The sequence below is a fragment of the Agelaius phoeniceus genome, chromosome 10 (genome assembly GCF_051311805.1).
Source record: "Agelaius phoeniceus isolate bAgePho1 chromosome 10, bAgePho1.hap1, whole genome shotgun sequence".
Classification (NCBI taxonomy): domain Eukaryota; kingdom Metazoa; phylum Chordata; class Aves; order Passeriformes; family Icteridae; genus Agelaius; species Agelaius phoeniceus.
The window spans coordinates 12,765,462-12,780,628 of NC_135274.1; the positions used below are offsets into that span (position 1 = coordinate 12,765,462).

At 36.6% G+C, this 15,167-nt stretch overlaps 1 protein-coding gene across 1 annotated transcript in view; it reads left to right on the top strand.

Annotated features, from left to right (window-relative positions):
* Window positions 1-14,561, top strand: part of TRPC1 (transient receptor potential cation channel subfamily C member 1) — an 18,162-nt gene extending 3,601 nt beyond the window's left edge. Inside the window, exons 4-13 of the mRNA XM_054639417.2 lie at window positions 239-441; window positions 1,214-1,345; window positions 2,619-2,814; window positions 3,822-4,158; window positions 5,667-5,806; window positions 7,854-7,997; window positions 10,549-10,724; window positions 10,891-11,092; window positions 11,603-11,797; window positions 12,632-14,561. Coding sequence (XP_054495392.1) covers window positions 239-441; window positions 1,214-1,345; window positions 2,619-2,814; window positions 3,822-4,158; window positions 5,667-5,806; window positions 7,854-7,997; window positions 10,549-10,724; window positions 10,891-11,092; window positions 11,603-11,797; window positions 12,632-12,859 — 1,953 coding nt within the window. The 3' untranslated portion in view covers window positions 12,860-14,561. The remainder of the gene's footprint in view (window positions 1-238; window positions 442-1,213; window positions 1,346-2,618; window positions 2,815-3,821; window positions 4,159-5,666; window positions 5,807-7,853; window positions 7,998-10,548; window positions 10,725-10,890; window positions 11,093-11,602; window positions 11,798-12,631) is intronic.
* The last annotated feature ends 606 nt before the right edge of the window (window positions 14,562-15,167 follow it).

Sequence of the window (15,167 nt, forward strand, 5' to 3'; positions counted from 1 at the left end):
GGAAAAATAGGCAGTATTTCTGTGTAAATAAAGCAGAAAAGTATCTGAGTTTGTTACTCTTTTTTAGTATTTATCTGACAGGTGTTTGAATGTTGTTACATATTTTCCTTTCTGTTCATGTTATGAAACACTGGAAAGTATTTTGAAGGAGAAATTCTTGATTGAACAGTGAAAAACCCCCTTACATGCAGTAGAACTGTAGGTAATAAATTTAGATACTTCCTACATTTTTTTCCAGAAATTAATGGAACGCATTCAGAACCCAGAGTACTCAACAACCATGGATGTGGCACCAGTAATTTTAGCTGCTCATCGTAACAACTATGAAATTCTCACTATGCTGTTGAAGCAAGATATATCATTACCCAAACCTCATGCTGTGGGCTGTGAGTGCACCCTGTGCACTGCCAAGAACAAAAAAGATAGTCTGCGACATTCCAGGTAACACTTTGCAGTCATGAGCCACAAAAAAAGCTTCTTCATTCTCTGGCATTACCTGGGCCACATTCACTATGTTTCCTTTTTCTTTTTCAGGTGAAGTTTATGAGTGGATTCCTTTAATATATTGTAGCTCTTATTGTGGGAGGTGGTAGTTCTTGGGCATGAGTTGTGCCTGAAAAGGCTGGTGGGAGGCAGTGGCTTTTTTCCATGTTGGCTTTATGCTTTTAGTCACTGTGCATAGTCACTGTGTGCCTTTCCTTTCTAGCAGGTGTGCCTCAAACATTCCAGCTACCTTTGGCTTGGGGACATAGGGACTATGCACATAAAATTCTTCTCAAAAGTTATTTGAGTTTTTGGTATTGAGCCTACCACAGGCCATAGATACATTGTGGTATCCATCCTATTCCCCATATCATTAACTTCAGAATGAGAAGAGAGCTTCAGGGTATCCAAAGCAGACAAACAATGGAAATATTTGAGGTAGCAGCTCTTAATTTAATCTAGAAATTCTGCTGATGTACTGGTAACAGTGGAAGTAGTGAGGAAAAGAAGAGGGAACCAGTTTGGCTGATTTTGGATACTTAAGGGTTCTAAATATTTCATGTATCTTTCAGGACATAATGCAGTTAATGCTTGTAGTGTCTGATTTAAAAAAAACAAATTGTTTTGTCTTTTAGCTGGCCATTTTAGGCAAACCTTTGAAACAAGTTCTGGTTTGAAGCTGCTAATGAAATTAAATATCTTTGTTTTGTTTGCTGTTCTTTTGTCACAGGTTTCGTCTTGACATTTATCGGTGTTTGGCCAGTCCTGCCTTAATAATGTTGACAGAGGAGGATCCAATCCTAAGAGCTTTTGAACTTAGTGCAGACTTAAAAGAATTAAGCCTTGTTGAGGTTGAGTTCAGGTAGGAATTGAAAACAGAAATCAGTTTTAATATTTTTATGTAATTACAGGTGTAGAAATATGTTTGCACTAGAAAAAGTTTATTCTTCATTTTGTGTAAGTGGAGTGTTTAAACTGATAATTAGACATAATAAGTTACATTATATAATTTATGCCTCCTTAGTAGCCATTTTGACAGTTTAATTACTTGAAATCCTTTCAGGTATAGACATTTTAATGTGTGTAGTTGCACCAACAGCTCAAATTTCAGCTCTACTCTGCAAAAATAAACAGAAATTATGCTAAATGCTGACTTACTTGGAAATTATACACCTATTAATCATACCAATATCTCATTAGTACTCTGCACTTTTTTTCTGTATCAGGGTAGAAATATGCAATACCTTGTTTGTACTGACCTGACTCCTGTTGGGAGTTGTTTTGGGCATTGCTTCTTAACTTTGCTCATTATAAGACTTTGAAGAGTGCATATGTGTATATATTTAAAACAGGCATATGTGTGTAGAAGACTTCATGCTGAAAGTGCTCTATATGATGAACTAACGCTCAGTGTAATTTCGTGTTTAAACAATGCAGATTTTGTAACATGCCAGCACAAAAGCTTTCCAAGAATGTGAAAGCGAGTGTTTATATAAGGTAAAATTCTACTTTCCTAAATATGTGAATTTTCTAAAAATGTGAATTTTCTGCATTTTAGCTGCCTATCTTTCTTAATAAGAGTTCAATTGTTGCATTTTTGTGATACAGCGTGGCATTAAAATGGACTGTGTGCAAGGTGAGACAAGGAAATCATGTGGTTTCTTTTCATGTGTTTAGTACATTAATACATAATATTTAGTGAACAGATTTTAGTTTTCAGATGACAGGAATAAAGCAAAACCCCAAACAATTTCCTGTCCAATTGGAAAGTCCAAGTGATTACTTACCAGTGCCATATTTTGTGACAAATACACTTTCTCATGTCCTGGAAATAACTCTAATCTTTAACTCTGTGTATGGACCTCATGACATAGAATTTGTATGCTGTAAGTGTGTGTGCCACATTTTCTCTAGCGATCTTGCAAGCTAAATAGAAATGGAATTGTTTGTATGTTACATGGTGAAAACTACTCAGAGTTGTCTTAGGAATGCCTGGACCTTGACATAGGACTTCTGGAGTGGTTTCTTTTAATTTGTCTCAACATAATATCCAATCCCAGCCAAAAATGGCTAGTTTGTGATTGAATGGAAAGCAGGACCAGTGTAATAGTACATACTGCTTCTGTGTGTTTCAGAAATGATTACGAGGAGCTCGCTCAGCAGTGCAAAACCTTTGCTAAAGATTTACTTGCACAAGCACGGAATTCCCGGGAGCTGGAAGTGATTCTGAATCACACCTCCAGTGATGAGCATGTAGACAAGCGAGGATTGTTGGAGGAGAGGATGAACTTAAGCCGCTTAAAACTTGCAATCAAGTATAATCAAAAAGAGGTTTGTTTTTGCAGTGACTCGATAGACTTCCCATATTGTATTTTGTTAGTAATTAATTACTGTGTTGTTCTGCCTCTGGATACAGAAGTGGAAATAAATTTGCAGGAGTTGGTTATAGAAGAGATGGTAATACACAGTATGTGAAACAGTATGTGAAACAAGGATGTTTAAGATATTGAGGGATTCTTCAGTGTTTACTGTGGAGATGAATGTAGTATTTTCTGTATTGAAGTATAGGCCACTGCTTTTTTATGAACAGCTCTGGTAGTGGTAATTATTTATTCAGTTCCTCATTAAATCCTTGCCTAAAGAGGCATGGATCCTTAGGTGCCAAACATGATTTATCATCTTCTCACTGGTCATTAACTGTTCAGCTTTGTCTCAGGCCTTGCCTGTGCTGTTCAGTAATTAGGTTGGACCTGTGCTGGTATAACTGAATAGCCCCTCTGTTCCAGAATAGCAGCACTTCTTATGCCATCAATATGCAACTTCCTCCATGCAGTAGGTTATTGTAATTTTTGTCCCTTCATAAATTATAATTTTTGTCCCTTCTAGTTTTCTGTGCTGGAATGCAAGTAGATATTTGTGGGATTCTAGTACAAGGACCAAGGACAGAGTGGAATTTTCCTTTTCATGCAAAATCCATTTTTAGTTAGTATTTGCAAAAGGAATTATGTAACTCTGTCTGTTCTACATGTCTAGGCTTAAACTGTTTGTGAAACTGTTGAAATACATAGCATTTCAAAGTCATAAGCTGTAGCTCTGGTGGAATGCTCTGCAACCAGCATTACACATTTCTGGCCTGCATTCATCAAGCACACTGAAGTATTTCAGTGTTCTTCTGGGTTTGAGCATAGCTTGCTTTTTCTAGAGGGCTTAGAAAATAACAACTTTTTTGTGTGGTATACATATAGTTACAAAATTAATTTTAATGATGCAACTTAGTAATGTGTGTGAAGAAACCTGAGAGTGATTCCTTGTTTGTTTCTCCCCCTCCTTCCCCCCAGTTTGTTGCCCAGTCCAACTGCCAGCAGTTTCTCAACACGGTGTGGTTTGGGCAGATGGCCGGCTATCGGCGCAAGCACACCTGCAAGAAGATCCTGACTGTTCTGATGGTTGGCATTTTCTGGCCAGTTCTGTCCCTCTGTTACTTGTTAGCTCCTAAATCTCGAGTAGGTCGAATAATTCACACTCCTTTTATGAAGTTTATTATTCATGGAGCTTCATATTTCACATTTCTGTTATTACTTAATTTGTACTCGCTTGTCTACAATGAGAATAAGAAGAATACAATGGGACCAGCCCTTGAGAGAATAGACTATCTTCTGATAATATGGCTTATTGGTAGGTATGATTTGAGGGGATTGGATGACAGTTGTATATAAAAAATATATGCTAAATATATTTAAAAATGCCAGTTTGGTGGTACATCAGCACTAAGTAATAACTCAGTCTTTCATGACCAGTTCTATAATGCTCGGTTGGAAAAGTAGTAAATAACAAAATTTGGACTTTCTGCACAGTTGGGATGATGTTTAAAGATAAAAGTATAGATGTTATGTGTGTTTATGTATGCATGCTCCATCTTACAAACAGATTGGAGGTGTGCATTTACCTCATGATTGTTTCAAAACACAAAAACAAGCGTTGTTTTCCCATGTTATAGTTTGCTATGTCATTGTCACCAGTTATCATAACTGTACCAGAAAGGCTGCATGTCACTTCTGGTTGATGCAGCAGAGGGAGCACAGGTATTATATTTGTTGAAGTCTCAAGAACTTTAGGTTGAAGGTTCTTAACTTTTACTTTGTTTTTGGTTGTCTGGCATGCGATTGTTTTCACATTAAAATTTATCTTTCTTAATGTAAGATAATTAGATATGTATTGTTTATTTAATCGGGCTTGTAAAAAGCAGTGATATGGTAAAAAATAGCACAGTTTTTATTTAAGTAATTCTGGGTGTGATTTATTTGATATTTTAGGGTGAGAGGATTTTTGTGTAATAATGATTCCTTTCACCATTGAGCTGTATTAAAACTGTGGAGCAGTTCTTGCAGATTTTGGAAATATGTAGTATCCCACACACAAACACAGGCAGGTCTTAAAAGAAACTTGAAAACTTCAAATTTTGAGTTCAAGTCAGATTCCTCCATTGCTTTGAAATTAAATATTACAATTTTAAACATTCTTTTGTTCCATCAAGTCTAATGACAAAGTGTGTCATTAGGTGGTCTTGGTAATTTTAATTAAAGGCTATAGAAATATATTTTTTCTGCATGTAATATGGTAATGTGGATTTCAAGTAGGATTTAAAATCTAAGCAAACACAGTCATTAAAATAGGTTTATTTTTCACATCATTGAATCTCAAGCTTTTTAATAGTAATTGCACTTATAGCTTAAATGTTTATTTGTAATGACATTATATTGATTCCTTGAAAATAGCCTAAGTTGATTAAGAACATATTTAGAAAATATTCTGCGAAATCAACTGGAATCAAAATAATCAAGTAACAAGGGTTCAGTTCCATTATTGAATTCCACAATCCCATTAAAATAATCCCATTAAAAATCACTGTCAAAATGGCCACAGCAGAATTTGTTACTCTTCGGGCTAGTAACGAGTTTTGTGTTGTTCTGGATGGACTTTCAAAATCATGAATTCAGTTGTCTTCCATGGGAAAATAAAGCAACAGAACTCCAATTCCTATGTTTGTAAATATCATCATCTTCTCTATTTCCTTTTACTGATTCTGCAACAAATTCAGTGCAAAATACACAGTGATCATATGTAAAGCGATACCTGTTCAGTGCAATGGCTTCACTTCCCTGGGTTTTATTTTTTCCCTGCAGGAATGGTGTGGTCAGATGTTAAGAGGCTCTGGTATGATGGTTTAGAAGATTTTTTAGAAGAGTCCCGCAATCAGCTTAGTTTTGTCATGAATTCCCTGTATTTGGCAACTTTTGCCCTCAAAGTCGTTGCCCATAACAAGGTGAGCACCAATGTCCATAGACCAGAGCTCCCCTGGGGCTGACTGAGCAGGTGTGGTTTTAGTGCAAAATGCCTGCAGATGTGTTCCACGTGGTGTGCTAGAAGCAGAGTTGTGGTGCAGTGTACAACATCAGTAACAGCCTGGGATTGGGGGGCAGTGTGGGCTTTGGGCTGAAATGCTCTGTGTGGGACAGGCCGTGGAGGTGGCAAGACAAGGGTGACGAGGAGGTGACAAGACCTCGGGTCTTGTTGCACCTTGTTCTTCAAAGTGTAATTGATCAGGCAAATGGGAGTTAGAAAACACATCAGGACATGTCCAAGTACTTGGAAACCCCAAGCAGAGCTACTGTCTTCTTGTAGGAGCTGGCTGGTCTTCCAAATGGCTTGGTTTTTGTTTAGGGAAATACATCTCATCAGACTGGGCAGTTGAGCTTGCCTGACTCCATTCAGTACTATGCAGAAAGCCAATAGTATTCTCTGTGTTTGGATTGCCTAGTGCATTTTTGTTATAGAAAGTTTTATTTAGCTTTTGATAACATATACTCAAATGTCATAAGTGGTGGGTTTTTAATTGGTTTTTGCTTGGTGGGGTTTTTTTGGTTGGGGTTTTCTTTGGTAGTAAGGATAAAAAACCATAGAGGAGCCTTGTCTTGTCTCTATGAAAAGCCAGCTGGATTTGATTGAAAATACAAGTTTTGAAAATGATCATTGCCATTCTGTTGCATGTGTTGTTAACCACACAGCACATGGCAAACTGCCAGACCACTTGAATGTGAATGTTACAGCAAAATCCAAGCCAGTGCAGTAGCACCATTATTGTGTCTTGAAAACTGCAAGTTGACAGCTGTCTGGCATTTTGAAGGAAAATAAACTGCTTCATTTCTCCCCAACTTGGTGTTTGGCTCATTTTCCTATCCTAGCATTGATTCAGAGGCTGGTAATTGTTTGGAAAGGAAGGCTCCATTTCTTGGAAGAAAAATAGAGAGAATGCCACATTGGGCTGCTTTCCCAGCTATTTGCTTTGCAACCAGCATGTCTGTAGTAGTAGTTCCTTTGCTGAGATAAGACCCATTGTTGCCAATTTAAATTGTAACCTTTTTCAACATGCAGGACTCCTGTGCTATACAATAGGCATATAATGGGGAAGTTTCCCCTTTTATATGTCCAAATTTATTTTTATAGTTTATAAATCATATGGAAAACCAAGTAAAAATGTTCAGTTTGCATCTTAGATCCATTATAGGGCCCAAAGATGTAAGAAATAAAGGAAGTCTCTGTACCAAAAGGATTTGTACACGTGCAGTTGCAGTGTGCAGCAAAATACTTGCTCCTGTTTCTTGTCATCTTTGTGTAGCACACTTTTGGGTGTTATTATTAAGCAGCTCGGAGTTCCTTGGTTTTTGAATGTCCATTTTGAGACAGCAGAAGCTGGTAATATAAATGCTGAATGTTCTCAGCCAAACCAAAAGTTAGGAATCTGTGGGTATTCCCTGAATAAGTTGAATAGTAGTACTTAGTGGATAATACATCAAGCAGCAATTTACTTGTGACTCCCATTCTCTGTAGCCATTCATAAGATCTGTTGAAGGACCCTCAAGTCATAAGTCTTTCCAAAACTGTTTAAGATCAGCTGTCACCACGTAGCAATTGCATGTGTACCTTGGTTTTCTTTGTAGCATCTCAATATTGGTTTTGACTGAGGCCTGTTATACAAGGCAATGCACATGTTTATATAATAAAGTTCCCAAGTCCCTGTTTCAATAGACCGTGCAAAACAGAGTAGAAGTGAAAGCAGAACAGAGGAATAAATGGTTTGAACAAGTGAGTGACAGAGTGAGGTGTTCAATTTAAATTCTCTAAATTCTGGCTCCCTCTGGAATGGCTTTTAAAATGCCTTTGTCTGAAAGAGGTATGACACCTATGAGTGACAGATGTTAATTTATTTTATGCTCTTGCCTGTTTTGGAAGTAGAAGTAGGGAGAGGTGTATGGGTACATTTCTGGATTTATAATGTTAGTGATGTCAACTTGTCTTTTTTTATGTTGCAGTTTCATGATTATGCTGAAAGGAAGGACTGGGATGCATTCCATCCTACCCTAGTGGCAGAAGGGCTTTTTGCCTTTGCCAATGTTCTTAGTTACCTGCGTCTCTTCTTCATGTACACAACCAGCTCCATTCTGGGACCACTCCAGGTGAATATCAGTACTGTTTGAAAAAATATTAAACATAATTTGCTATTAAGAGCCTTATTTAAAATAGGAAAAAAGGTTAAAGTAAGAAAGTGAAAAGTAGAAAGAAGTGATACTGCATTGAAGTTTGATGTTTTTAAATTAATCTCTTGTGTAAAACATACTGATTCAGATGGGAAAAGGTAAGAAAAAGAGTGAAAGACTTTGTGTAGTTCAGTTAGGGTATTTTTCCATGATAGCTGTACCTATACTGTCTTTTTTGTTTTCATCTGTTCTAAGCATAACATACCAGCTAAGTTTCCACAGTTTGGAAGGTAAAAGGATTAGGTTCTTCCTGCAGTTTTATGCAAATAATTGCCTTAGCTTCTTATTTCTAAAGAGATAGATGAGTAAGTGTGTAGCAAGGAAGAGTAATCAAAAGCCTTTCTGTTTATGTCTGTGATCTCATTAAAGTTGCACCTCAAGTTATGCAAATTGCTTTTGTTTGAAAAATATAAATCTGTCTAGAGTATTGAAATACTCACCTATTTATTGGCAGTTATAAGAAGGGAGAACAGGTTTCTTCTTACTTGGTATTTGTGGGAGCCTTCTGGTAATGATGACAGTAAAACCTCCCACATTTTAATTATCTAATTTTCTGTTACACATTTTGAATGGAAATGTACTTGCACACTTTGAAAAAAGTACTGAAGTCTTGGTGTTGCATTAAGTGTTAGGGTTGTACAAATTGATTAAACACTGAAGTCTCTCCACATTTTAAAGAGATTCACTGTTTAATGTGCATGTTTATTTATGTACTAGATCTTTCACAAGTTTTTTATTAGGAGGCTGTGTTGTGAAATTTTCCAAGTAAATAAAAACAGTCAACAGTCACCCCATTCAGAGGTGCACAGGAGCTTACGTTATTACTGCTGGCCAGTAGGGCTGGTGCAACAACTCTTACAGTATTTTCTGAAAGTAGGTCACCAAGTTCAGATGGTGGTAATCAAATATGGGATGGAAACCCAACAGTGGGGGGCAGGGGAAGGCAGCTACTGGGTTCTCTTGGTTCTTAGAGTTATTTTTGAGCCTTCAGTTACTTGACTCATAGGCTAATAAAACCTGTAATAATCCAGATTTATAAATTGGCTGTGTGGGGTGGATTTTATTATTAACAGAAGGTAGAATAGTACCTCCCTAGATGAGATAATTAGATTTCAAGTGCTTAGAAGTTGTAAATACTTAGAGAGGGAAAGCATCAATCTATGAAGAAAGCAACTGGCATTTGGGATGGGTTGTTACACTCTCTTCCAAACAAAATAGTTTTGGGCATTTTGCACTTTTTGTGCATTCCTATTTCATCTACTTTGTCTCTCTCTTGGCAGGAACCATGTGTTAAAGGGAAAATGTTGTTGGGATTTGGGTTGGGTTTTTTTCATTGAAGGGTCAGATGTGATGAAACAGTTTGATGGGGAGTACAGTGATCCTCTGAGCAAACATGCACAGAATTGGTGCAGAGCTCTGCCCACAGCTGCAGAATCTCCATGGCCATTACAAACTGTACAGACTCTGAATGTGCTGTGCTGCAGGAGGTACTTGGTGAGTTTCCAGCAGCAGGAATTCATCTTCAGTGAAGCTGTACTTGCAAAATCTGGCAATTGTGTTACAGTTCTGGACTGTGAGTTGGTACAGATTTTGATTCATATAGGACTGGGCTTTCCACACACTGATTTATATAGATTAGATCCACCCAATCCCACATTACATATATTTGCATTCTTTATAATGGTACACTGTTCTGAAGAAGTTTGTAAGAAGACTAATTAAATTATATAAATAGTTTATGCTGTGTCTGTGTAAAAATTTGGGCTTATGTCAAAAGCAAATCAAGGTCTTTCCTGGGTTGGAAAAAATCACAAGCATATGATTGGGTTTTTTTAAAGGTGCTGTATTTCTAATGTTGCAAAGTTCTGTATAGGATATTTTGAATTGGAAACTAATGATCTGAATTTACTGTCACACCTTGTATGCTTTATCCTTCAATTTCTCTGTGTCTACACATGTTTATTTAAAATCATACATAAAATGTACAGTGAGCTAATTTTGTATTCTGCAGATGGGCTTTTGTATACTGCTTTTTTTAAAATTAGTGATAAATTATTCCAAATGTTTTGATTAATTCAGTGTTCTTCTAAGTGTTTCTTATATTTCTATGATGGCATTTATGGTCAAATCTGTTTCATTTACTGCTTTTGTCTGTTGACCTGTGAGTTCCTTATTACCATTGGTATTGCAAATAAGTAACAAGGTGTACATGCTATTGCTTATGGTTACTTGGAGGATATTAATTTTCCAGGTGATGTTAAAATTACTTACATATTCTTTTTAATATTTAGAATTTTTCTCTGAAAAACAATAGAAGGTTATCTCCTGACCTTAAGATCTGTTTAGCATATCAAAATTTAAGTATTTAAAATGTAAGTAGATTTTTTTTGTTGCTCAAAGGCTGAAGGAGAAAATACAAATAAAAATAACTACATGTTTTACTAAAATTAGAAATAAATCTATTTCACAGATTTCAATGGGGCAGATGCTACAAGATTTTGGAAAATTTCTGGGCATGTTTCTTCTTGTCTTGTTCTCATTCACAATTGGATTGACCCAACTTTATGATAAAGGATTTACTGTAAATGAAGAAAAGGACTGCGCGGGCATTTTCTGTGAACAGCAGAGCAACGACACATTCCATTCGTGAGTTTGAGATCTTGAAATAAGTGTGTTATATTAGCCTTTAATCCCTAGCAATTAAACAGAACCAGAGTTAAAAATCAGAATTACTGGATTTTTTCACTGCTCTTGAATTGATGTTTAACACTTCTGGTGTTTCCCTAACCAGATTTTTCCCTTGTTTCTGTAGGTTTATTGGTACATGTTTTGCTCTCTTCTGGTACATATTCTCCCTGGCACATGTTGCAATCTTTGTGACACGTTTCAGCTACGGTGAAGAATTGCAGTCTTTTGTGGGTGCTGTTATTGTTGGGACCTACAACGTGGTGGTTGTGATAGTATTAACAAAACTCCTTGTGGCAATGCTTCACAAAAGTTTTCAGCTGATAGCAGTAAGTGGTGTCTGATTAATTACCAATTACCTGTATCTTTGGATTTTACACAAATTTCTTCCTATGGTGTGTAAACTCATGGTCTGTAGACCTCATGGATGAGCTCTGTCTGTGAACTCATATTTTTCCTTCAAATAAGAACTTTTTATTTGCTTTGATTAAAAAGAAATTGTAATTTCCATGTTGAATATGTATCGGGCTTTGGCCCACTGGGAATTGATGACTTTCTTGATACAATGGCTGTTCAAATGCTGATTTTGATATGTGTGGTGCTTTGGCATTTGATCTGGGTATTGATCTATTTGTTATACTAGGAATTGAAGAAAGATGTACTTGTTTTAAGTATTTAATATTAGAATATTCAAGCAAACCTATGTAATCTATCTATTCAAATGCTATATAATCAAAATTAAATAATGGCCAGTTTTTCAGGTATGAACAAACTAAACTTAGAAAATAACCTATTAATATTTCTGTTTCTTTTCTCTGTTAATGTTTCTGATGTTCCAGAATCATGAAGATAAGGAGTGGAAGTTTGCTCGTGCCAAGCTTTGGCTTAGCTACTTTGATGATAAATGCACGCTCCCCCCACCCTTTAACGTTATTCCCTCTCCCAAGACCATTTGTTACCTTTTCAACAGCCTCAGTAAATGGATCTGCTCTCATACATCAAGTGGCAAAGTGAAACGTCAGAACAGCCTCAAGGTGAGGAATGATTGGGCAAGCTCTGAGCTCTGCAGCAGGAAAGGTGCTGCTTACTGAAATGAAAACACAGATTGCTGCATGAAGCTGCCTGTCAGAAGGTGAATGCTACTAAGAGAAATAGGAACTGCAGAACTATAGGTGTTGCATTCAAGATAAATAAGTGTTACTTATTTCTACTTAAGTAAGGTTTTATTAACTTTCTGGTTTGGAAATTTCAACCCACTTCCCTCCAACTCCCAATTCCCCCAGAAATAGTCTGAAAAAAAATGCTTTGATTGAATGAAAACACACAGAAACCTCAAGGAAGTATGTGCTAATCTCAAAAACGGTGAGGTTAGAATATTCTTTGGAGAAGGTAATTGGTTTTAAACATATTACAGAAGTGTCAGAATAAATAACCAAAAAAGATCACTGAAGCCTGTCATTGTTAGGGAAGGGATTTTTTGTTTGTTTATTTTATAAACATTTTTTGTACCCTGCAATTTTGCATACTAATTTTGCATCTTCTTGCTGATGAAAATAGTGCTAAATAAACAAATTCAAGCACTTTATGGAATTTGCACTGAGAGACATTCAGGGTTATAGAAGTGTTGATTGCTCACAGAACAATTAACCAAGCCAGGTAGATAAAAATTTTCAGTTTTGCTGGTACAGAAGATTATAATTTAATGTGGATTTTGTGGATAATTTATATGTGTTGTATATTTGTGTACATCAGGATGTGTTTAAAAAATAGCTTTGTTATTTTGTTCACGTTTCTTCTCTGTAGGATTGTATACAGGCTTTAAGGCTCAAAAATCACTTCCGTAGTAAATATGTTTTGTTTGTTTAAAGGAATGGAGAAATCTGAAGCAGAAGAGAGATGAGAATTACCAAAAGGTGATGTGCTGCTTAGTCCACCGTTACTTGACTTCCATGAGACAGAAGATGCAGAGTACGGATCAGGCCACTGTGGAGAACCTCAATGAACTGCGGCAGGACTTGTCAAAATTCCGCAACGAAATGAGGGACCTGCTCGGCTTTCGAACGTCCAAATATGCTATGTTTTACCCAAGAAACTAAGACCTGACTTTTGAACAAAAGGTGTGTGCTTTTAAATACCCATAGGTGAAAGTGTTCACCTAATTCTGTTGCCAGATCACATAGGGAAGATTATTGCACAAAAATACATTTAAAATGCGTTTGTGTGAGTTGCAGCTTGGTGCCCAAGTGGTCAAAGTGAATGCAAAAACAGATACACTAATTTTCTTAATCTCTTAGTCTTGGTGTGTATATAAAATTTGTATATAGGAGTTTTTAAAATGTTCCTCAAACTGTCTGTGGCTGTCAGGAGTTAGAGCTTCAGAACTAGCACAACGTGTTTCTTTCTTCTATTTTTGCCGTTTATTTTTTTTTGATACTTGTTTTTCAAGTTGTGGGAGAAGATAGGCTTTTTAAAATGAAAATCCAGCCTGTTTATTTTTAATAGAAAAGTCAGATAAAGAATAATAGAAAATTTCCAGCACAGTTGGAAATGATGTATGACTGTAGGTTACAGTGCATGTGAAGACTGTATGGCTCTGAAAGAGGCAGTTCTAGTTTTGTACGATAACACTGACTGTAAATTAACATTTCTAGAATACAGGAAAGCAAATCATCAAGACTTTTCACTTTTATGGGAACATTGACATTTTGAACACAAAATAGACCAACCATTTCTTGAATGTTTATGGTTATGTGTAAGACAATCACACCCTGCTTGGATTTTTCAGCAGTGCCTCAGTAGTATATTTTAATATACATGTTAGGATTGGGAACAGAATTTAAAAACTAATCTGTGAACATTTAATGTTTAGTATCTTGGGTTTTTAAAACCTAGATAAATTATGTGAATTATTAAAACCTGTGATTTCATGAGAATGAGGTGAAGCACATGAGTGCTATTGTTTGCAGTGCTGAACAATTCCTGTACACCATTCTACTCTTCTTTCTGTGAGGTCATTGAGTCTTGTCATTGGAGAGATGTACTTTAGAAGGGTCTGCTTGACACAGCTTTTACATATCCTACTTTTAAATCTGGTTTGCTCTTTTCCTGCTTTTTTACCAGAATTGCTGCCAAGCTAGACTTTTTTTTTATGTCAGGTAAAATGTGTTTTCTGAAAATAGTTTATCTGACTTTGCTTACAATGGACAGTAAGGGCTTTGTGGATTTTCTGTGCTAGAGGGTCCTATATGGCTTTATATGCTTATATATAATTCAAGCTGATAAACTGTAACTGAGAAATGTGAGATTCCTGTATTTTTAATTACAAATCAAGTATATTTATGACAGCTAAAGGACTGATGGGCAGTTTTGCTGTTATGGTGCTCTTCTGAAATGGTTGTGTGTCCAGAAGGCGCAGGTAGCCATTGTGGTCTTTGACTGCAGTTGATTTTGGGAGATTGACAGAGTGAGGGCTTACATGAATGTTTACTTTTTTGAAGGAATTCTTATAAAACTCTTTCTTGTAAAGGTAATATATTTTCCATACTATGAAATTATGTATTTCTGAGCTAGGTTTTAATACTCTGCTTTCAGAAGTGTTAGAGTATAGAGGGATTTTGATCTGTGTTGGCTTTTCATGGGAATAGGAAGTTAACCTCCTGGTTCAAAGCAAAGAGGATCTCTGAGTTTTGTATTTGAACTGAGATCTCATGTTTGAATAATGCACCAACATAAAAACCATGTGCTGTGTATGTTATGTATATTCAAGAAAGGAAGCAAATAAAAGCTCTTTAAAAAATACAGTTGTATTAATATTTGTCATATTGCAAACATTACATCAGTTACCACACTGAAAGTATTTTTTTTGTCATGTTGAGGTAGTAAGTTTAAGGAAGGTAGCTGGTGTCAATGTGTTGCTGCCTTTTTCCTTCAGACCCATCCTGTTTGGTTCAGTGAAATGGCTTCATGCAGCACCATGCAGTGCTGCTGGTTCCAGACCAGCTGGGTTGGACCCTGGATGCTCCAGCAGCTGCTTGGCCCTGGGATGGTTAGTTCTGAGAACTGGGGGTGTTGGCAGTGAATGAAGGAGCTCATGGAGCTATTTCTGAGTGCTTTTCATACATTGAGCAGAGTCCATCAGAGCTGGCTTGGTCAGTGTCTTTGGTGCTGTTCTACTACAGTGCAGATGGCCTTAGGAAGAACTGGTGCACTTCAAGGCTCTCGGGGGTTTTGGACTGGGAGTTCAGGAGTTTTTACTTGTCACTGAAATACAAACCTGCAGAATGAGAGAGACAGAAAGAAGATTGTTCTCTGCCATACCTCAGATATATCACATTATACATCTCTGCTTTATTTGAAAACTGCTGTGCTCTTCCAAGCTTTGTGGCTGCTAATTGGTACCAAGTA